Genomic DNA, 24,134 nt, shown 5'->3' with positions numbered 1-24,134 from the left:
CAATGTTGTTGGTGAAGTTGTTGAAGATGAAGGAAGGACTCAGAGGACCCAGTACTTTCAGTATAATTTATTACAAGAAATTACAGGTTGGGACAGGCATCTAGATACCCGGAGATACACAAGCCAAAAGTGAAATCTGCCGTGCGGGGGTCTTACACACATTTATATAGGGACGTTGGTTCCGCCCATGACTTCAGGTAAAACACATCCCACATGGGATTTCTGACTAAATAAGGGCAAGTTTTTTGTCCGAAAATGAAGACACATAGGTCAAAAACATACCCTCTGCACCCATCCACCAGCTGGTCAGAGACTACTCCCTAGGTCAAAGGTCATCCCAAAAAGGTAGAGAGCAAATTAGATGAACATCTGGAGGACTCTCTGAGAATGTCTGAGAGTCCAGAAGGCAGGCATCATAAATGTAAGCCTGTCATTATGTTTTAAGCACATGCCAACATGTTTTACTCTAACGAATACACGACATAAGGACCATGAGAAATTAATTAATGCTAAATTTAAATTGTGAACTTGTGAACAGATAATATCAAAAGACATATTTCAATGATCATTCACCAAACTAAAGCTCTTTTAATGCACACTCCTTCATCATTGAAGTCTATACTTAATTTAGGTTGCTATAAATAGTTTTAATTTCTATTTTATATTGGTTAATGCTGCAAACTCCTTTTCATTGTGTTTGTGTGTCCCTCCGATGACTCCATCCCCTGAGCTGTGAAACTGGATCAATTACATTGTGGCCTTTTGCACCCGGGGGAGGGTTTGGGTGTGTGTGTGTGTGTGTGTATCTGTGTCGGCAGACGATGTGGTGCCTGCTCCAGGACACCCACTTCGTTGCCGCCTTGTGCCCACTGGTCCTGCCCTGGGCTGCCCACAGGATGCTGGCCTGCTTTGATGCCCTCTTCTCATCAACAGACTGTAGACACACACTTAAATAGCCAATAACTCCTCAGAAGATCCTGTAATCTTTTTAAAGTTGGTTGCATTCAGTCAGCAAACTCTTTGTCTGCCCTGAGCGATGCCCACATGTATCCGAGGAAGCTTGATCAGTTGCAGCGTTGGGAATGGGCTGTTTAGGTCCAAGCAGGGAGGGAGGATGATATCTTTCATCTTCACCACATTAATCTTGATCTCAGCCTGGGATGTCAAGTGTGTCCCACTTAGTGGTCTGTCCACTGACCTGAGAAAATTGATGTGAGAATTTATTTTTTCACAGTGTAACCCTGTGTTTCCCAAACGTACAAGTGTGCACAAAGAATATCCGGGGTAGTTCCCAGTAGTTCTAAAACTTTTGAAGATAGATATTAACTGTTGATTCCCAAATTAATCCATTATAACCTCCACACCTATCTCAGCTATTGTGGTTGTGACAGCTTTGTAGCTTTATTTATTACTGCACAGCAGTGGAAAAATGCTTATAAACCAACATTTAATTCCATAAGCTCTTTACACACTTATTGAATTCAATCCCCTGAGAACAAATTATTTTTCAGAGATCCGTTTATTATTTCCAGGGCAGTTGTTGAATACATCAAAAGGCATCTGACAATGTTTAAAAGAAACAAAAATCCTGGATTTGCCCCTTCGTCAAGATCCACACCAAAATATAATGGGCTCTTACTTGGGCTCCTCTGGAAAACTGTTCAGTAGTCCTGCTCTAGTTCTGCGGACAAATCAACCAACCAACCAAACAACCAACCAGCCAACCAACCAACCAACTAACCAACCAAACATAACCTTGTTGCCGGAGTTAACGATCAAATCCTTAGGAATAGGTATGAAAGTCCTAGCTGACCATATAGGTGGCTTTGTGGTTCAAGGTTTTGTGCATGCCATATTATCGCTGTCTATTTGTCATCCGCCTGGTTTAAAAAAATACTAAGATATTACGAGGAATGGAGTTATATGCTCTCATGCAAAAGAAAGAAATGATGCCGCCCTTGTATCTACACAGATACATATGTAGCTCCAGCCAGCAGACTGTTGATTAAGACCAACACAGTGACTTAGAACAGGGAAAGACAACTACTATAGTTGTGTCTCTTGACTGCGATGTTCCCAGCAAAATATCCGCTCAGCTCGTCACCCCTTTTAAAACTATGTATAATATCTGGTATCAATCCTCGCATCCAACTCTTGTGAAAGGAGTGACAGTTATTATTTCATCCATTACGTTCCTGTATCATTCACATAGTTAAATTGCCCATGGTTGATGTTCTTGTTGACACATGGCTGGCCCTCCCCAGGGTCATATAGCCAGCTGTAGACACTTGCAGATAGAGCAGTGATAACATACAGTCCAACATCTAAACATCCCCTTCTTCCTCTTTGGTAGACACAGGAGAGTCGTCAGGAGCCCTGATGCATCCTCACCCTTCTATGCTAGTGTTATACAGTATTTGGCATTACAATGCAAAATAGTTTGTCTCTCTACATTAGCTTCTCTTTTAATAGTGTGATTTCATTTTGATGAAAGCATGAGATGAGAACAACTTTATATTTTCTTTATGATTTGTGCATTTATTTGCTATTGATGCTACAAAATATTAACAAACTGGTAACATTTTATATTTCCATAAAATATTTCCATATTTTACTGTTGTTTTCTCTTTAATTCAATTTCTATTATTAAATACATCATACATTTGGCAGCATCTATCAATATGACGTGTCTCCCTTCTTCAAACACACCCTTGTCTTTTCAGGACTGCTACAGATTATTCCATGTTTAACTAAAATCAACCAGCTCAAAGCTTTTTAGCCAACTTTGATCATGGACTTTTGTTTTTCTGCCTTGCTTGTTAGACACAAAAAAAGCATTATGTCTCGATTTTATACTACCTCTTCATTCATCCCTCTGCTCGTCGAATACCCTTCTTCCTCCTTGTTTTCTATGAATGAACCAACACAACTCAGAAAACAAGTTAACATACGTTTCCCAAGGACAGTTGATGTATACAGTGATAGATACAGCATCATAAACAGGTAGGTTGCTTTTGAAGATATGGGAATATCTTACATTTGTCAAACACACAGACACAGACACACTTTTCAGTCACGCCCCACAGGGTGTCTGCACAGTTCCGGGCCGTGGAGCAATTAGCAGTAATGGCAGGAAGCTAGTTAGTGTTATCTGCTGCGGCGGCGACCTCCACTGGCACTGACGGACCCTGGGCCGGTCACGTAGAGTGAGAGACAGTCAGACTCAGAGCCTGGGAGGGAGGAGGAGGAGGTGGAGGAGGTAGATGGGTCAGAAACTCACAGGCACATGGCCTGCGAGGACTATCACACCAGGTTATCCTCCTAATAAGCTCCATGTAGATATAAAAATAAGACTTGAGGGAACCAGGAAGTAGTATGTATAGTCCTATGGTGTCTGTTGAGAGTACACCTGAATAAACATATATTTGAATTTATTTAATATTTGTATTTCGGTTTTACAATGATCAATGCATATTCTTAATCTAATACCATCAAGACCATAGTTATCAAACTAATACATTAAGATATTAATTTATTAAACCACAGTCACATCTTCATACGCTTCCTCAAGTCTCTTTTCATTTATTTGAGGTAATAACCTATAAGATGATGATCGAGCATCCCATTTCTGACTGCAGATGAGATGTCGCTCTATTGTTTCAGCAGCATGTCTCTCTTCCTGTACAGTATGTTTAACACTACACATGCCTGGGAGCGGGTGGCTGGGTGGGTGGGATTCAGGGGAGCGACAGGGATGAGTGGGTAGTGTTAGTGGCGTAGGAGAGTGCAAGAGGATGTGGCCATCAGGGCCCGAAACAGACAAAAAGAAAATAAACAGCAGAAATCCCTGAATGAGGCTCAGACACAACAGTCACGTAGGTTTGGCCGACTCCAGGTCACATCGTCAGACTGGCAGGCGCACTGAGCTGTGCCTTCTCTGTGATTACACTGTGATTGTATTTATACAGCATTTATATCAACATCCGGCAGGGTTGTTGATATATTTGAGCTGCTGGGGATCTACTATGAATGAATAAAAAAACTAAGAATGTAGCTTGTGGTTAATGAATTTATATTAATGTCATTAACCATTTAATTCGATTCATTAGAATTTAATAATTTTTTTTGAAGTTTTTGCCAATTAAAAAAATGAGTAAAATATTTAAATACCTCAACATAATCTGGACTATTGTATCATTCATAAATATTGAGTCTGTATGCCTCCCAACTCTGTTCTGCAGGTTAAGTGTGTTCAGTTTAGAGGAAAAGAAACACATGTTCACACATTTTTTCCAAGTGTGACTTAAATCAATATTCAATTCCCACAACTTGATAAAACCACTTTGTGGTCAGTGTGATTATTTCTTTTTTCTGTACAGTCTGTACATAGATTCCCTTCTATAAGCAAAAAACATGATCATAGTGTAAATAGTGGCCTGTTGTTGTTGAGCTGGAGCCAATCCCACCTGAAATTGGGCGAGAGGCAGGTCACGACCAGAACAGGTCACCTCACAGGCGTACATTCGAGAGGGAAGAACAACCAGTCACACGCTAGTTAATACCCACAGTCCATTTAGATTTACCAACTAACTGAACCCAAATCATGTCTTTGGACTCTGGGAGGAAGCTGGAGTAAAATGAAAACCCGGAGAGACACAGACAGACCTCAGTCTTAAGTCATTGACTCATTGATTTGTTCAGTTATCTACCTTTAACCGTTAACAACACTCTTACTTTGTGTGTGCGTGTGTGTGTGTGTGTGTGTGTGTGTGTGTGTGCGTGTGTGTGTGTGAGAGAAAGTGTGATGTTAAATAGGGGATTTGCTGTAAGTGCTTAAGAATCAGGTTTTCCCCTTTCCCCTCATCAGTTCCCCAAGGCAACAATTTAACAAAAGAAAAGGCCTCAGTCAACACCAGATAACTGAGATAAGAACAAATAACTTACAGTAATGCTGCATGGCGAGGATACGTGCCATTTTACCCAACACCGTGTCACTGACCACCAGCCCAAAGTGCTGCTGCCCCACTCTCGCTGACTTCGTACACATAAACACACAAATGTGATGGTTCTGTTTTGTCTTTATATTTGGGGAATTAAACTTGACAACCAAAATAGGAAAAAAAAAATCTGTCAGCATTTGTGAGTCCTTTTAATGTCGAATGAAAAAGCTGCATGTGTTTGGGAAAAGACATCCTTAACGGTAATTCTAGTAAAATATTGCCTCTTGGCAAAGCGCTCGCAGCCTCCTGCAGTGTTTGGACGTGGGTTCAGTCACTCATGTGATGGAATGCAAAATAAACTTCAACTCAAATAAACAGGTCTCCATTCTGGTAAAACACTGTTTGTTTTGCTAAGCCGGAATAGGGTCAACAACTTCCTTTTCTTTTCAACCTGTCAACAAAAACTTTTAGTGAGGTTTCCAGCTGCAACAGACGTATGTTACTAATATAATTTGTTTGTAAATCGGGTGATTCTCAGCGCAGGACATCTTTAAATTAATCTCCAATGTACGGGTCTAAATTTATCCACGTGACATATTGAGGGAGAGTTCAGTGAACTTTTTACACTTGAGTGCACAGATGCAGAAGCAGCAAACTGTTCCTTTATTTGTCTACCATCTGTCTTCCTACTATTGTTGTCCCTGATTGTATTTTGGATTTCAGTGACGTGCACTAACCCTGACTGAACCCATTTATAGTCTCACTAAATCACGCAGATAGGCTTCTGAAGCCTTGCTGATGATGGACTGAATGGATAAAGGACCTCATAACTTTATATCATTTTTAAAGAAAGAGATTTTAGTGTAAAACAGCTCTATCTCACTTTTTTTGACTGAAAACTTTTTTTTCTGATTCTTGATTCAGCACCATTGTCAGCTCACTACTGTTTCTCGCAGATGTTTCACATGATGTAACAGTTTGTTTCTGCTGGTTGTAGTTTGCTCGAAGCAGTCGAACATCATCAGGACACCTGCAGCTGGATCTACCAGAGTGGATTTAGCTGTTCTTGATTTCAGATAAAAGATCTGGTGAGAGACGCTGAGGATTGTTTAGGTTCCTTAGTTTCTTGATGAGAGACATGCCCTCTTTATCATTCATCATTCAGGGGATTGAAGTCACTGATGCCTTCAGTAGCCGTGCGGACAGACAGACGTGAGAGGACCATGTCTATCACCTGTGTGTGTCCTCTTCCAATCCACTATGAGTTTCCTGTATGGCACAAGAGGCCGGGAAGAGCAGAAAATAGCTCGATTCCCTCCCATTAGTAGCTGGAGCTGCAGGGGTCGGGATCAGTCCTGAATAGACATGACACAGTGAAACCACGCGCAAATATGCTGTACAGGACGACATCGAGGTGCAGTGTTTGTTTATTTCTTGTTTATGTGACAACAATGGTTGGCGTACATAGAGGTTTTGATTACCTCAGGGCGTCGCCCTCACTGTCTTTTCTGTGTATAAATATTATCTTGGATAAATATAGCGAGCGTCTGCCTCGCTGTCACTTTCACGTTGTTAACAGTACACAGAAGAGAGGAGAAGGGAAGTATTCCTTTTGTTTGGAGTCCGGTCTGATGCTATTTTAGAACCCATGTGATGATGTTACAGACACGATCACAATACGGCTCTGTGTGCCTGTAATACAGAGTCCATAATACCTAGAACTGTACTGTTATACCACAGTACTTACCAAGATATTCAAACCTTAATGCTGGAAATGAAGTGGTGGACTCATATAAATTAATATATCATTGTTCAGTGGCTTTATGTAAAATGACAACAAGAATAATACAAGAATAATGATAAGAATAATAAGTAACGTTTACTCAGTGTCAGTCTTTGTAAAACTAGAAGCTCAATATTGATTAAACACCTTGGGCCAAGGCCCAATCTCCTTGTGGAACCACTTTATGTTGGCTCTATCCACATTTTCATTTGATTGTTTAAATGTTTAGATCTCCAAGAAACATTCATAAATATCAGTCCCCAGATTCATGAATTCATCTCTGAAGTATTATACTCTCTTCAATTATTCTCAGAGAAATCCAAATGTTGAAAAACACTCTTGCAATGCAAAATTACTCATGGATTTGCCCTCTGATTCGCATCAAACTTCAATGGGTTCTTTCCTTATTCCTTATTGCACGACGTTTCACCATGATCTGTCATGATTTTATTTTTGCATAATCCTTCTAAATAACAGAAAACCTTGAGGCTAGTTACTACTTGCCTTAGCCAAGAAGGTCCAATCGAAACAGTAAATGTAATTTGTCTTGTGTTTTTAAAAATAATTTTAAAGATGACAGAATTGTTTGAGGCCAGAACTATATGAAATCTGGGAACAGGGTAAATTTGTTATTTACCTACAATGTTGGTTTGTAATAAGTGCATTTGACGCACACACACACACACACACACACGTGCGCACACGCACACACGGTCTCTGCTTAAATCAACCATTCTTTCAGCTGGGTGGAGGGCATGCAGTGGTCATTACATACATACGCAGGAACACATGCACGTGTGCAGGATAAGCACAGATTTGTATCTTTGTGTGTGAGCACTAAGTACATCCTGTCTCTTGATGTTGCAATAATACTGCAGAGTGACGTCATGTTAACTCTGCATTAGGGACCATGACAAGGTTGATAAAAGGGTCTATTCGTAGGCTATTTCACATTTAAACTTGGGAATGAATGTTTTAAAATGACACAGAAGCTGTAGCAGGACTTGAAGTTTATCTGTAGTGATGTATTTCAAAGAAAAATTATGAATCCATGTCTGTGCATATCTATCCAGCTGTTCAGAAGAGACCAGCGATCATAGTTAAGTCACTTGTAAAGGGACAATTTGTCTGTTTTCAGTTTTACACTAATCAGAACCACCGCAGTTAGAGAGTCACACGGCAAACCTCAGGGAATTCTTAATCCCATTGCGTCACCTCACAAGTTTAGAAATTAACTCAGTTGGGTCCTTACAATATTCCATACATTTAACATATCTGTTGCATGTAAGATCCAGATTAAATTTGGAGAGTCATTTCAACAGCCATCAACATTTTTCTTGAGCTCAGTTTGAAGCACAGCATCTCAACAGGGTGAAATTAAAGCAGAGAAACAGTTCGAGAGTTCACTGAGCATAATGGTGTCTCATCCTTGCACCTGAAATAGTTCAATGTAGATCCAGTTACATATACCAATGAGCCAAGCTTGTCTTCAACTTAAAGATACTTGGGAACATGTACACTCACACACTCACACTCTCACAGACACGCACTCACGCACGCACAGTTTCGTTCAGAGCGAGGGTGTGTCCTCTCCAGTCACGAGAGTCTGTCTCTCTCTCCTTCCTGCCCGTCTCGTCGTGATGTCGTCAGCGTGTGTAATACATGTGGAGGTATTTGTGTCTGTATTGCACACTCTGAAAAGTATTACTGTATGTAAATGTAATAAATTGTTATAATAGACAGTGTATATTGTTACTGTAATTGTTTGTGTAAAGGCAGATGATGTAGACATATTGTCCGAACACCCTGTTGTGATGTCTTTTAGCAAATCACTGTCTCCTCACAGCTCTTCCTGAGGAAAGAAGACCCACCCAAGACTTCAAATGTGAGCTGTTATGTTAACATTGCAACAAAAGCTGATAGAGAGAGACAGTGCTTGTTCGATGTAGTGAAAGATCACTGTAAACCCTAAATTCAGTTAAGATAAACCACATTTCACACAGCCATAGATATCAGTTCCCTGTAAATGAGTTTTGTCATTGAGATCCATCAATTATTCATTGGGAAAATTGGGAAAATGCCCTATTTAATAATTTTAAAGAAAGTAATAGGACAAATCTGATCCAGATCCACACCGAAATTCTAATGGATTCTTCTCTAAACAATACTATATCCCTTCAACTATTTTCATGATAATCCGCCCTCTAGTATTTGCGTAATCTTGCTTACAAGCAACTGACGGGTTGAAAACATTACCTCCATCGTGGAGGTAATTAGCGTTAATCCAAGCCGCATCTCTGGCCATGTTTTTATCAACTTTACAGTGAGTGTACGATGGATTGTGCCTGCATGCAGTTATTGGTGCATATGTAGGAATGTTTCTGAATCTATTTTAGTATATAAGAATAGTGCAGAGGTTCTGGCATCGACAGTATGTTCTTGGTATTTTGTTTATTTTGCAAAGACAAAGAGAGGAACATTGACTGTTTACTGTGTGTATTTGTCTGCCAATGAGTGTGTGTGTGTGTGCGTGTGTGTGAGTGTGTGTGTTTACATAAGCTTCATGCTTGTACCTTATCCAAGGATCCTCTCATGGGTGACTTGTAATTAATTGAATTTAAGAATCCTAAGAGACCACAATTCCTCTACAGTGAGACAAGTGAAACAAGATAATCAACTGAAAATGTCCGGGTGTTGCATATATGTTTTTTCTTCTTTATTAGTAACAATTCATTGCTGATCTACAGGTTCAGTCAGTCCGTTTACTATGAAACATTAATCTTAGCATATCCTTCACATGAGGTTGTACAAATCGTGAAGTCGAAACACTGTAAAGAGGGTATCTGCACAGTGAATATGTTTCAACCAACTATCTTATATATATATATATACTTTCACTTTGACCAATGGAGCTATCAACAACGAACATGTTGATTGATAGATATTTTTCATTGATTCACTATTAAACATTGTACAGCAAATATAAACAATATATAAAGTGTAAAACAAGGTCTAAACATACAAATCCTGCTTTCTTTTGCCTGCTGCCCAAATTCCTATCTAATTTAGCCACCATCCAGAAATATAAACTTGTTTTCACTTATAGGCCTTAAAAATAATCTAAAACCAAAAGCAAATTACACACTTTTAAGTTTATAATGGCATTGTTCCAAACTTTCACCCCAACAATGGTCAACTGAATCCCTCTCATTGTCCACAACATCACTGTTTTCCATAGCTTTGAGTGAAGCAACACAACATTGAATGTATATTTTAAAAAATGCTTAGATTGATTATTTTTATTGTTAGTAAGGGAGTAGTTTAGTGAAGTAGTGTGGCACTTCAGGGGTCAATCAGATTTCAGCTGAGGCCAGTGAATCCAGCGCCCCACCACTGGATTCGCCCCTGAAAAGGCCACAAATATAAAATACAGCATAAAGCTACTATTAACTTATTTTATGAGGTTCACAGGGTTATCCAAGGTGAGATAATTCAAGCACAGGAAGAACAAGCCAGGAAAGGCTCCCGCTGACCCTCGGGTTTGACCCTGGCCCGTTCCTGCTGTGTGGTAAGTGTGCGAACCATTGTTCCACCACTTCTCTGAGAGAAGAGACTTAGAAACCATGGTTTCTGTCATAAGATGTTTTATTGTGTTTATTGTTGTTGGGTCTTGGACATATCATGACCCTGTGTAGACTGCAGCAATCAGTGAAAACAAGTTTTTTTATAATTAGTAGACTTTAGAGGAGAAAGGCACAGCTCCATCAAATGGGAAAGAAGCATTCGGCAGCGTGCGCCCACCCTTGTTAATGGCCCTTGTTAACAGCCCTCATTTGGAACACACTCCATTCTAATGAGCCATAATAGCACCTCCTGATAACCAACCTGATAGGCGGCCCCCTTCGGGCTCTCTACCCTTTGATTGGTCGGCTGGACGTTGGTCGGGATGCACTGATAGGCTATCAAGTGGGAGGTGGGAGGGGCAGGCTGGCTGTGGGCCAATGGAAGTTATAAGACCCAGAGGAATGAAACTTGACTGGCACGGTTGCTGATACCAAAACTTGAACGTCTATGTAATGTTCCTGTAAGTGAACAATGACAGCGTGTTCGAGCATTTCTGCCATAGGCTTCATTCAGGAATATATATTATAGACAGAAAACAGTAAATTTGGGACATTTTGATCAAAAACTGTAAATAAAGCTGAACAACATGTCTCAACATCCTTACATCCAGAATTGATGCCAAAGTCTCCTGGATATGAACACAGCCATCTTTGCAAAGTCTGTGCAGTAGCGGGCAGGGGATGGAGCCATGGTGGCAAGGCCCCATCAATACCAGCACTCAACCAATCATGGGTCAGTTTCAGCCGTCAATCACGATATTTCACCACGTTTTTTTGGCCTCAAATAACGAATTAGACCCAAACAACATACATTATTGTGAGAAAAACTACCTACAGTGAGAGATAACACCTTTGAGAAAATGATATTTGATGTGTACTTTTTAGTTCCATGTCTCATCCACAAACATGGAGAAGGCAGGATTGACCTTTACTGCAGCCAGCCACCAGGGGTCGATTGAGATGCATTTGCTTCACTTTTGGGGAGCAGTGATTTTTTAACAATCTATGATCATGGTAGAAAAACCAAAGCTACTAATAACATAATATAGTGATGTACTAAGTGATGATGTGTGACTGTGGGTGATCACGTACAAAACCAGGACCTTGCAGCAGCACCACCTATTGTGACAAATAAATGGAACTCTAACATTGTTACGGCCATTTTCACATTATCAGTAATTTCACAATCGTCTGCTGTAAACAATAGATTGTGTCGCCCTATCGTGCCCGTTAAAACCATTCTGTCTAAACAGCACTGACTTTAATTAAAGTTTGACTTTGATTCAGGTGTTAACAGTTCATTTTGATTGGACTTGACTTGTGTTTGGCCTGCATGATTAGTTGCTCTATTTTTAAAATCTTGGAGCCTTGGCTGTTTTTTCCAAAGCTTTGTCTTTGTGATGAAGAACGTTTCATTGAAAGTCGCTGATTTCAGAATCCTACACAGGATGCATGTTTTCAGCAAAATTGAATGTGTCAGCGCAGTGACTCTGCCAGTTCTTGTTGTGTGTGCTTGAGAAGAATGTGACCCCTACTCAAACAAGGGAGGAAAAAACGATGGGATGATAGAAATATCTTTTTCTCCATCTTCTCTTCCCCCTTGGGGCAACTTGCTTACCCCTGCTTTCATCCGGTAGCCGAGAGAGAGAGAGAGAGAGGGAACATGGTGAGGAGAGAGGAAAGAGAGAGAGCAGGGGTGGGGGTTGAGGAAGGGGGAGAAAGACAAAGGACAGATTGGGACAGGAGTGAGCACAGAGAGAACTTCAAAAAGACTAAGAGGGGGACGGACGTCACTATTGTCATCACCTCCCATTTGTCAGTACATTACTGACAGTTGCTTGGTTGGGGTTGGGGTCTCTTTCTCTCTCTCTCTCTCTCTCTCTCTCTCTCTCTCTCTCTCTCTCTCTCTCTTTCTCTCCCCCCCTACTTCCTCTCATCTCAGTCGTTGTGCTCCTATATAACCTCTGACACCGACCCTCTCTATGTCATAGTCATTATTGATTTGGTGACAGCAGATGTCTGTACGTCAGCGTGATCCTGAGCTGAAGATATTTGGAGGTGCTTTGCTGTGTGGTAGATTTTTTGTTGGTTTAAGATAATAACTTTATCATTCTATCCAGTTGTGCACTTCCTGAAAACCCAAACATCCAGATTCTACAGCAAAAAGAGTTATTGATTTGAAGTCTGGTAACGTGCAGTCAGGTGAATATGACGAACCCATCAGCTCTCTTGAGACTGGCCTCACTGCTGCTGCTGCTGGTGTGTGGCACAGGTAAGATCTGTCTTCATTATTGGGATTTACAATGTTGTTATAATGTGTTTTGATACACACTGGTTTGCTGCAGTATTCAGACTGTTCAGAAAAAGAAAGTGTATTTAAGTGTAAGCAGGAAAAAACTCAGGAAATAACCAATTATTGACTGTTTTTGTCCCATATCGCAAATATCGAAATCTGTATAAACAGGGACATTTTTGTTTAAGTAAGCATACAAAACAATTTTGTAAACAGTTGCACGTTTTCATTGTTAAAAGGATGGTCTAGTTTTAAATGTACCAACAGCATAATATTTAAAGAATTAGGTGACATATGTACTTAAGTTTCAGCTGGAAAATGTGTGTACTGTGATTTTTTGGAGAGAATAACTTTTTAATCCTAAAGGTGTGATTCCCCACATCCTTCTGTAATAGGATGAAGCAGCAGAATGAAACATAAATTAAATTCCTTTTTCTCTAGATGCAAAGATGCAGATCATAACCAGCAAGCCAGATGTCCTTGTGGGAGAAGAGACATTAATATTGTGTAAAGGTGAGTCACTCTCTCGTTACGATTGTCTATGCGACTGAAACATTTCAGATTGAACCCAATCTCCACATTTGCTGTCACACCTTCCCTCCTTCCCTCCTTCCCTCCTTCCCTCCCTCCCTCCTTCACTCCTTCACTCCTTCCCTCCTGTGCTATAGCTGGAGGAGAGGGGGATATAACGTGGCAGAAGGACGGGGAAGACATTGAAGAAGAAAAGGTGACAAAGATTGATGAGACCTCCTCTAAGCTGATCATTAAGAATGCTACTATACAGAACACTGGCATGTACACTTGTGTGTGCGACTTCGACTCGGGACACAATGACCAGGTCCAAGCACAGCTGTATGTTTATGGTACGTAACAGCTGGCTACACCCACCCACACACACACCGCACCCACACTCACACCCACACACACACACACACACACACCTACACACACGTGCGCTATATTGTAGGAATCTCAGAATTGTTCAAGTTGAGTATATGAGCGGTTGTCTAATGAAGAAAAATTCCATTTACTCCTTCAATTAGTTTATTGCATAGAAAGTATTTGTACCTTAATCTCCTCTACCTTTGTCAGAGGGTCCATCATTTGGAGGCACCACAATCTACCATGAGTTTCTGGAGGGCACAAACGGGCTGGTGCCGTGCCTGGCGACTGGCCGGCCAGCAGTGGACATTCAGTGGCTTCGGGACAAGCGAGAAATCCCTTCTAAAGGTAAAACCAGTACCTCCCTGCAGCTTATGAGGATTATTCCATTGTAACAAAAAGCAGACCACATATTGAAAAAATGTTAGATGTCTGACTGAATGTCTGGGTATAAATGATCTGTAATAAACAAGCAGTGTTTCCCCCATAGATAAAAGAAGTTTCCCGCTGCCATCAGTTCATCAAAATCTTCACCTCATTTTCTTAATTTTGTCCGGCATAGATGCAAGATGAAGTGGCAATGAAATTACAGGGAAAGATTAAGACATCGTCTGTATATAAATGTATATATGAAGGCGCAGTTTAGTATGCAGCTAGTAAAACTTCCTTATATACCTGTATAGTATAATTCTAATGATGAAAAAGCAGAAGAGGTATTCAGTTCCAATAAAAATTTTGCATCAACAATGAGGGATAGAATAACTTTTATAATGATGAATCAGATGTTGCAAAAGCATCAGCTACTTTGTGAGTTTTATTTCTCAATTTGATTATGTTTTATATTTTTTCTTTTGTATTTACCTTTACAAGCAGCCACCGGCCCATATTTGAGAGCTGAGATGAAGAGGGTGAATATTTGCTGGTGAATTTGAAAATACTGTGGCAGTTTTCCCAAAACACCTTAGTGCAGTGTGAATACTATCTATCAGTGTTGAGCCCAGAGCTGCATTACTGCCAAGTGGCTAAATAAATCAACTGTTGCAGGTTGCTGTTTCCAAGTTGAATATTGAATTACATTAAATGAAAAAGTTTGATAAAATTGTTTTTCTTACATTCATATTGAGTGAACACGTGCGTTTTTTTTAATGATCATCACCCCTTAATGGCAGGCCGCAACCCAAATCAAGGACATTTTACAACTTCTCAAAGTTATTGATGAAAATATGGTGCAGTTTGAACCTGAGATAGTTCAGAATATCACAGTATGCCAACACAAAAAAAACAAGTTTAATGATAAACCAAAACGACCAGCAGCTTGCGATGCTATAGAGAAAATATTCACTTTTACACTCAATTAGCTGCATTTTAATTAAAAACCAAAAAGTGCAACTTAAGGACACAAGGTATTACAACATACGTAACAGTTCAGTAACTTCAGCCTTTTTTAACAGACTTAACAGTGCTTTCATGCACAAACATAAAAAATAAAAGTAGTTTCAAAAAGACTGATTCTATTCACTATACTATTGTAAGCTGTTTTAATTAGTGGCTTTATTATGGAAGGTTGATGTGCAGTTCCTGTTATAAGCAGGGTGTTGGTTGGGACTCTTGTTTTGAAGGGGTTCTAACAGAAGGGGGTAGCCTGGATGCCAGACGAATTTAGCCCCGCCCACAACATTTTGGTCGGGCAGAACTGCTCGACCAAATTGTTGTGGGCGGGGCTAAGTTCGTCTGGCATCCAGGCTAAGAAGGGGGTGCTGTCAAGAGTATTGTTTTTAGAGGTGTGAAGGAAAATAAACTGTAGTGATGTCCTGATTCAATAACCATCTCTTGTCAATAATACATGCTTCATGCTTTACAAGCTCACTGAATGGTTTGGACGCTCACAGAGATCAGTGTTTGGGCTTCATTGACGGTCTGGGCTATTCTGTGCTGCTGTCTCTAATGACAGAGGGAGGACGTCTGCGTCGACTTCCTGATAACACACTCCATATCGAAAAAGTGAGGAGAGAGGATGCTGGGACGTATGTGTGTCAGGCGCAGATCAGACGACGACCCATTTATCAGCAGCTCTCTGTCTCTGTTGTTGTCAACGGTAAGTAGCTTTTTTGGATAAATAGTGTACTTATCAAAACATGACTCTCTAGTTAGGAACTGTATTGTCTTTCAGTTGTTTTTTTACATAAATAAAAATAGATTATATATATTTATCATATACTATACCATCATTCACGACACCAAGATCTTTTCTGGTTCTTACAAAATCTGCTTTGTGTAACATAACACCTGTTGACACTCAACCATTAAGTATCTATGGACAGGTAGGTGTCAGTGATTGTGCATTTGTCTTGACAAATGTTGTATTTAACATGTTATGTTATATGTTATAAAAATGCTTCCATGCATTTGTTTTACACATACTGCACATAATGTTGGTTAAAATAAAATCCCCTCCTGCAGCTCCTCCTAAAGTGCATCTGAGAGAGGAGTTGAAGAAAGTAATGGCCGGATCAGAAACCAACGAGTCTTTGCTTTGTCTGGTGACCGGTCACCCGAAACCCAATATCACCTGGACCATGTAAGACCTGGTTCCATCTATCACACTGGTTATAAAATGTGGACACAGTAGCAGAGCTGAAACTTTTCACTCTCTCAGCCTCTTTTAAAAAATGCCTAAACATTTTGCTTTGAACTTTCATTGATTCCAGTTTTGCTAAGATGTTTTTCCTAAATATTCAATCATCTTTTTTTCAGTTGTTCAATTCAGTGCCCACCTGAAACTCTGTATCGCCAATGTAGCAGTAACATCTTGTCTGCTGAGTCTAAATCTGTTTTGTTAATGTTCTGTTCCATGACTCGTCTTCTTTTCCAACTTTTCCTCTCTCTCTATTTTTGGCTTCTTTCTTTCTTTCTCTCTTATTCACCTTCACAATGTTGTGCCTGCCTCATATTTTTAACTAACATTTTTAAAGATCCCTCTTTAAAAACTCAGTTTGTTCTTTGCTCTCAGTATGTCCTTTGCTCTTCTTTTCCCATTCTCAGGCCGGTGTCATTAGACCATTTTCGTCATCAGTTCAACTCAGACCGTAGTCAGTTGACTATACAGGCTGTAGCCAGATCTGACTTAGGGGAGTACATCTGCACCGCAGCCAACAAGATAGGAGAGGACAGTGCAACCATCATGCTTCATGTTTATGGTTGGTTCAGATCTTCCACTCTGACTTGTTGAACAATAGTGACCCTTGAAACGTGCTGCTGACAATCTCTGGTTAATTGCTCAATTGAAATGTTTCATTTCAGAGGCCCCAGAGGTGTTTCTGTCAGCAGACCAGCAGAGCGTGTCAGTGGGCGAGCGTGTGTCTGTGTCCTGTAACGTCTCTGGACATCCTCAGCCCGAGCTACACTGGCTCAACAAGAACAATGGACAGACACTGGTAAAAGTGCATGGACATGTACACACATGGGCACGACTAATTCATGAATTTAATACATATTTTGTGATTAATATGATTATGACTTCTATTTATGGCTCAATAAAGTCAACTCTTATCACTGTGACGGCTAAATTTACTGTGAAGATCCCGACCATATTTCCAGCTAAACCTTTATGCGATGACATTATTTCTAATATGTAATTTTCTTCTTTTCTTGGTGCTCTCTCAGGACTCGACTTCTGGTCGTATCCATGTGGTGGACGGTGTGTTGCTGATAGATGACATGATGCCCTCTGATGGTGGGAAGTATTCTTGCATGGCTGTCAGCGCCTCTGGAAATGCATCCAGAGATGTCACAATATACAGTAAGAGTTCATGATTGGCTTTTGAATTTCACTAATAAAAAGGGAGTTAAGTGGAAGAAAGGAAGCTATAAAGCATACTTACGCACCTCTGCCACTGACACACATGTACTGTATGTTTACATGTCATTTTATAACTTGTACTTCTTCCTTTCTAAATCCTCCTCCCCTCTTCCTAACCCAAAGCCCAGCCGGGTCCCCCTCACTACCTGTCGGTCTCGCCTGGCCCTACCTCAGTCCTCTTCTCCCTCAAGACCCTACCCATCAGTGGAGGAATGCCAATCAAAAGTTTTGCCTTGCAGTGGAAGCAGAGCTCAGAAAAAAAGTGGAACGAGGTCACAGTACCAGCTTCAGGTAGAACATCTGCTCTTTGTAAAGGCTTGGCAGGTGTTTGCTCGTGAGTTTCCCTGAAGACAAAAATCAGTTCAATCTATTATATGTTTGATTCCTTCCATAGATCCCCTAGCTATCACCGCCCTCAAGCCTTATACATTGTACACAGTGCGTTTAGCTGCCTTGAATGCAGCAGGACTAGGACAGTTCTCTGACCCAAACAGCGTTCGCACCCAGGGAATACGTAAGTGTAACATATACTTCCAATGCACTGGCAGCAAACACTGACAACACATGTCAATTCCACTTTTTATGGACTTTCTATGTGTGGTACATATGTGTGTAAATATACATTTGACTGAATTTGTGATGCATTAATGTTATAATACATTCCAGTACTTATGTGGACTAAATATCTCACAAGCACCGTTTTTCCTCCTCATCTGCTATAACTTAATTTCCCTTTTTCATCTCTCGTGCAATCATCATAACATTCTCCATGACATCATCTTCTGCTGCCTGATGTTTACTCACACTGTTGGTGACACCATGTGATCTACTGTCATTCATCCTCAGGAGGTAAAGTGCTCTCAGGGATCCATTTTTATACTATGAAATAATAAACTCACTTTAGATTTCTCATTGTAACTAAATGATGAATATAAATTTGTGTACATGAGTTCTTTCCTCTGTCTCTGCCTCCTGCCTGTAGGTGAACCCGACAGTCCAGTTTTGTCGCTCAATGAGAATAAAGTGATGGGCAACACCTTCTCTACCCCTCTTAAGCAAATAGACGATGGCGGAGTGCCTCTGCTGCACTTCATCATTCGGTACAAACAGGTAAAAGACTCTCAGTCTCTTTCTCTTCTTTGGTCCTTTTTCGATTCCTGACTGTCCTCCTCCCTCTCCTCCTCTGTTTCTAACCAGGATAAAGAAGGGTCTGAGTGGACAGAGATGCAGCTGCCGTCCACCACTGACACCGTCTCCCTTAAAGACCTGTCTTTTGGCTCAGACTACCAACTGGAGGTCACAGCGGTCAATACTAATGGTTCCTCTATTCCTGCCACAATGAACTTCACCATCGCGGAAAAGCGTATGTGGCCTCCTATGTCCTCTACCACACTTTAACACATTTGATTGTGGCTCAGCCTTTCTAGTTTACCTTAATCAACTGAGAATGTTAATATACTGTGTATAGTTGGTAATACATCAACAATTTGACAGGAAATATCCATCAATTACAATAACAAATGCATTGCATACCCCACTGAAGATGGTTGCCATAAGCTCATCTAGACTTTGTCATCTCTCCTCAAAGCGAGTAGCCGTACCATGACCAAAGGCAGCGTGGTTGGCATCGTCATGGTGATCTTCTTGCTGGTGTTTCTGGTGGTAGACGCCACCTGCTGCTACAGAAACCGCTGCGGCCTCCTCATGACCATCGCTGTGAAACTCTTTGGACAGAAAGTTCCAGGCCTCAAAATGCTGGAGGAGGGGTTGGGGAGCACTAACGGGTGAGGTGGTGAAAGGCTTAGGAAAAGACTTTCAGGGTCTGTGTGTTTGTGTGTTTAAGAAACACTGTAACATGTTGTGTGTCCTGGCTGCAGAGACGTGAAGCTGAAAGGCATGTCCACTCCGAGAGGCAGTATGCAACAGGTGGGGGTTCAGACAATCACCAAGGAGGGGGGGCAGCTCACAGAGGTCACCTGCGACAAAGCCCCCCTCACCAAAAACGAGTATGTTTATTCACTGTCATACAGCACACGATGAAATAACATGGACAGAAAGTAAAGTGCGAGAATGATAAACACCAAACTAAAATATAAAATAATCGTGGAAATGAACAATAGAATAGAAAAGGACCTTAATGGTAAATTGACAGTATCTAGAGCTTTTCCAGACTTATCAATGACTCAAAGTTATTTATAGCAGAAATCGCATTCACCCATTCACGCACATTCATACAGTGCATCTATGTACAGCACTGTTTCTATGACACACTGTCAGCACAACCGTCAGGGGCAAACTTTGGGTTCAGTATCTTGGCAAGGAACTTTAGACAGGAGGAGTTGGGTATCAAACAACCGACCCTTTGGTTAGTGGACAACGCGCTTTACCTTCTGAGCCACAGCTGCTTTACTGAAATTAGACAAAAAAACATTAGCCATCCGCACGTTCAATCATTCAACATACATACTACAGAAATCTCACATATAGTACAGCACATTGCTTTCAGTTTTCAGTTGTACATTTGATGCGGGCTTCTCCTTGCATCACAAGTAATACTAGCCTTATCCCTTGTGTAGACACAGCCGCAGTCACAGCCTCTCTGACTGCAATCCAATCTAAGAGCAAATTATTCTAACACCTGCCACATGTGCATGAGAGACAGTCTCCAGTAGCTCCACCAGTGGCTTCATTCAGACACTCACACGGAGGTCAAATCCATAGCAGCAAGCCATTTTCTAAAGTCTATTTTGAAATGAGAAAGTTGTGTTGTTTAGTCCTCGTAGCTCACTGAAGAATATTTCTTTCCTGCAGGAAAACCCATCCAGATAGAAACCAGTCCGCTGCTGAAGCATGAGGCGAGAGAGTGGTGAAACAATGAACGTGTGAAATATTGTACAGCTTTAAACAACCTCTGACTCAGAACACTAAGTCATCGCTACATTGGATACTACTGCCATGGGAAAGGTCAAACGTCCTCATCACACACAGAAGAACACTGGTCTTTTACAAAACTCTGAGCTTCTCCCTTCAAAACGGCCAAGGGCAGGAGACGGTTTCATTTTGAATCATATTTGAGTTTTTCTGTCTGCTCTGATTAGTTCAAGCTAAACTTAGAGGACGAAAACAGGTCTTGAGATCTGTGTTTTACAGGGTAAATTAGTTATTGCTATTTCATTTTCTTTGCTAAATATTCTTAAAGTTTACCTTCAGCATTTTGAATGTTGTAGACAGGCACAAGGTCTTCTGTCATATTTACTCTTTCTATAAGCCCTAGTGTATCGTGTAAACCACTTTTTCATAATCCCAAAAATATTCTTGTTATTGATCATATTTCCGATGTTTTTTTTGTTATTAACATTGCATTTGGCTGCTGCTTTTTTGGCTATGTTAGATATATTTTTAGAAAATGTATTCTCATTTCGACCGGTATTATTAAAACATTTAAAGGACCCTTCGGCTTGAACTTAAACTAGCTTAGCCTTAATGTAATTATTATGCACTGATATTTATTATTTTAAAGCCATGCATGAGAGTTATCACGAGAGGCTTTGGATTTTAAGTTTTTTTTGTAGATATAGTTTTAATGTTGAGCTCTTTTAGAAAAATTCTTGTTATCATGTTCAGCAGCTAACGCTGACGACCTGTAATCAAAACCGCCTTTACCTATGAAAACACATTTTAAAGTACCTGAAATAATATGCAACAAAGTGGATTCATATTAGACGTTATTTTAAAACTATAGTTATACTATCTTGTCTATACCATTAGTTACAGTAAGAAAACATAACAATAAATGAAAATGTTTAATGGCAAATATTTTATTCAGCTTCAGCTTTTTTTGCCTGTTTGAAAATGACCTGAACTAATCAACAATGAGTTTCTTATTCTTATTGTATTGTGTTGAACACTGTATATGGTTGTATATAAATCTTTGTATTTGATAAAAAATGGACTGTGAGTAAAACAGCCTCATCTCTGTTTCTTATTAGCATCTCCATCATACACATCTCCATCATACACAGGGAAATCATTACGACAACATTTTGTGGGTCCTTTAATGCTTCCTATATATTAATTATCTCCACGAAGGAACCAGGTGTTTGTTTGTTTTGCGCTTATAATAACATCTATTGTAACCATTCATTCATAGATTGATTGCAAATTACACTTCACTGAAAATCTTGTTCAAGATAGACAAGACCATAACCCTCCTTTTTTTCCTGCCGTACCTTTTTCTCCTTATTTTGGTTTCACGGACGCTGTCCTGTTAATGCTACAGAATCCAAGATGTTTGATGATTCTCTGCAGTTGTCAAAATCCAAATTTGTACCCCTTATTAGAGAAGGTTTGGAACAACAACAACCTTAAGTATTCTAAGCCTGAAAGACAAATCTGTATTTGTGATTTTAAAATCATACAGGATTAGCACCATGCAGGAAAGACCGAACAATCATTTCTCACAGTGAGGATGGTCTTGGTATATGCCACATGGCTGAAATTTTGGAATACTGAGCAGATCATTCCTGGAGCAACGTTGGTCTGTGAGCAATGAATTTCCTCAAGAAATAACTGATGCTTAACTCCTTTTTGATTCCATGTCTGAGTAGGCTACACTGGCTTCAGTTGGTATTTTCCTGTTTGAACACTTAAGAACAGAAGTGCTGAACAGCAGTAAATCCACAAACCATGTGATTAATTGGCAACAAATAATCACATGATATATAAATAACACAAATAATATAAAATAATACAAATAATACACTCCTGATCAAAATCTTAAGACCAGTTAAAAAATTGCATGAATTTGCATTTTGCACTGTTGAATCTTAGGAAGGTTTTAAGTAGAGTTTCAAAATGCAAAAAGAAGAAATGGGAACAAGAGCCCAGAAGTTGTGAGCAGGCAATTTATTGAAAACAACAATTTAACTGAAGTAGGCTGTTCATCAGCTGATCAAAAGTTTAAGACCACAGCTCCCTTGCAAAGTCTAAACGGGCAATTTTGTGGCGTTGAAGGAGACGTGGCCTTTGAAGACGTTTCTTGTTTTTGATGCCCTTCCTTCGCAAATGCCGTCTGATGGTTATTGGCAGAGGTGTCAAAAGTATTCCCATTCGTTACTCAAGTAGAAGTATATATAAAAATACTTTTGGAGAAGTTGAAGTATCAACTCAAGCTTTTTACTTAAGTAAAAGTGTAAAAGTACTGGTTTCAAAACTACTTAAAGTATAAAAGTAAAAGTAATGTAAGGGGAATTTTTTTATGTAAATACATTAAACTACCATATGTGTACTACTGAGCATTAACATGCGTTTCATGGAGCGGAAGGCATAATAACGAGTTGCCAATAAGTATTGTAATAATGCAAAAAGTCAATCTTCAGTGGAATGTTATCAATAACCTTTATTGGAAGAGACTTGAGAACTTTGGACTAAATCCTGTATGTACAACAACACTACCGATAGGCTTTGTTCAGCCGCAAAAGCAGCAGGTTCTCAAAGTTATTTGAGCCTATGCATGCTCTACCTGGCCTGAAGATGAGCCCTGCAACACTAAACAGTCTTTCACAGGCTGCTGAGGCCCTGCCCTTTGTACACACCGCTCGTCGCTACTACCGATTGGATGGTTTAGTGAGGTCCTCGGATCGGCTCCGCCGGAGTCGGTAACGGCCCTGGCGGAGCGCCAAGAAGACGATCAAACTTGACTATCTAGAGCAGGGGTGTCCAAACTACGGCCCGCAGGCCATCTGCGGCCCGCCATCCATTTTAAATTGGCCCTCCTCAAAAAAAAAAATTATAAATTTTTTTTTTTTCAAACCAACAATTTAGTAGTACTTTAATGGCACTTACTTATAGCAGTTTGTAGTTTAGCCCTATTTTTTAATATATTGTACCTTCTTGATTCTTGTTGTTCTGGGTTTGTACCCTTGCCTTGAATGCACTTATTGTAAGTTGCTTTGGATAAAAGCGTCAGCTATCATCATCATTATGTGCCATGCAGCCGGATTCGACTGCATGGCACCCAAAACCCCCCCCCCACAGGTGCTTAGGGTGTCGCGCTGCACCCCAGGGCCAGCGTGTCTCACGAGGCCGGGGTTGTGTTGGTGTGGCACGCGAGTGATCTCCCACCTACCCCCCCCCCCCCCCCACTCCTTCTATTTTTCTTTCTCCTCCACTTCGTCTGAGCACTGTCCACGACTGTGCGGTGCCTCCTTCTCCGCTCTTCCACCCCCTTCCGTGCGCCTTTGCCGGCCTGCTCCGATGGCCGATGGACCTGACAGCGAGGCGCCTCAGCGGAGGGGGGGGGGGGGGCTGATGCTGTGAGGACGGTGCTGCACGCCGCAGCTCTGGCTTTGCTCGCCTCCTTTTCGGAACCCCGCGTGTGCGGCGGGCACCCAACTCAAACTCTCCTCGTTCGAGGGCGGTTTAATGTCTTTTTTTTGTGTGTGTTTTTGAACGATGACAAACCGGAATGAAACAAGCCAAAATTAGTAAGTAACGAGGCTACTTTTAAAATGTAAGGAGTAGAAAGTACAGATATTTGCGTGAAAATGTAAGGAGTAGAAGTAAAAAGTCGTCTGAAAAATAAATACTCCAGTAAAGTATAGATACGCAAAATTTCTACTTAAGTAAGGTAACGAAGTATTTGTACTTTGTTACTTGACACCTCTGGTTATTGGGCTGCAGTCAGCACCAGTAATGGCCTTAATTTGGGACGATGATCGTCCCGTGTCTTGACTGACAGCCATTCGGATCCTCC

At 40.6% G+C, this 24,134-nt stretch overlaps 1 protein-coding gene and 1 long non-coding RNA gene across 3 annotated transcripts; both read left to right on the top strand.

Moving 5' to 3' along the window:
• Positions 1 to 8,339: 8,339 nt before the first annotated feature.
• On the top strand, positions 8,340 to 10,280 carry LOC128450101 (uncharacterized). The gene is made up of 3 exons (XR_008339947.1): positions 8,340 to 8,393; positions 8,570 to 8,608; positions 10,195 to 10,280. It is a non-coding gene; the product is annotated as an uncharacterized LOC128450101 (long non-coding RNA).
• Positions 10,281 to 12,066: 1,786 nt separating this feature from the next.
• ncam3 (neural cell adhesion molecule 3) lies at positions 12,067 to 21,344 on the top strand. Of its 2 annotated transcripts, none has more exons than XM_053433554.1 (16): positions 12,067 to 12,618; positions 13,081 to 13,152; positions 13,308 to 13,502; positions 13,732 to 13,869; positions 15,473 to 15,616; positions 15,982 to 16,099; positions 16,564 to 16,718; positions 16,822 to 16,955; positions 17,185 to 17,320; positions 17,504 to 17,671; positions 17,775 to 17,894; positions 18,363 to 18,490; positions 18,578 to 18,743; positions 18,969 to 19,164; positions 19,258 to 19,386; positions 20,192 to 21,344. In XM_053433554.1, the coding sequence occupies exons 1-16, from the start codon at positions 12,555 to 12,557 to the stop codon at positions 20,232 to 20,234; spliced, it is 2,106 nt and encodes a 701-aa protein (XP_053289529.1). In that variant the 5' UTR covers positions 12,067 to 12,554; the 3' UTR covers positions 20,235 to 21,344. The 2 variants fall into 2 exon arrangements, with proteins under 2 accessions (XP_053289529.1, XP_053289531.1); XM_053433556.1 differs by having other exon boundaries at positions 17,775 to 17,895; positions 18,361 to 18,490; positions 19,258 to 19,306.
• Positions 21,345 to 24,134: the final 2,790 nt, after the last annotated feature.

The sequence above is a fragment of the Pleuronectes platessa genome, chromosome 10 (genome assembly GCF_947347685.1).
Source record: "Pleuronectes platessa chromosome 10, fPlePla1.1, whole genome shotgun sequence".
NCBI classification, from domain to species: domain Eukaryota; kingdom Metazoa; phylum Chordata; class Actinopteri; order Pleuronectiformes; family Pleuronectidae; genus Pleuronectes; species Pleuronectes platessa.
Note: the sequence above shows the minus strand (reverse complement) of the source record. Positions and strands in the feature narration are given on the sequence as shown.

Excerpts from the sequence above, each read along its gene's own strand:
- ncam3 (XM_053433554.1), top strand. The coding sequence starts at position 12,555 with ATGACGAACCCATCAGCTCTCTTGAGACTGGCCTCACTGCTGCTGCTG. Across the intron at positions 13,503-13,731 it reads AGCACAGCTGTATGTTTATG|AGGGTCCATCATTTGGAGGC; the intron begins GTACGTAACAGC and ends TACCTTTGTCAG. Across the intron at positions 15,617-15,981 it reads TGTCTCTGTTGTTGTCAACG|CTCCTCCTAAAGTGCATCTG; the intron begins GTAAGTAGCTTT and ends CCCCTCCTGCAG.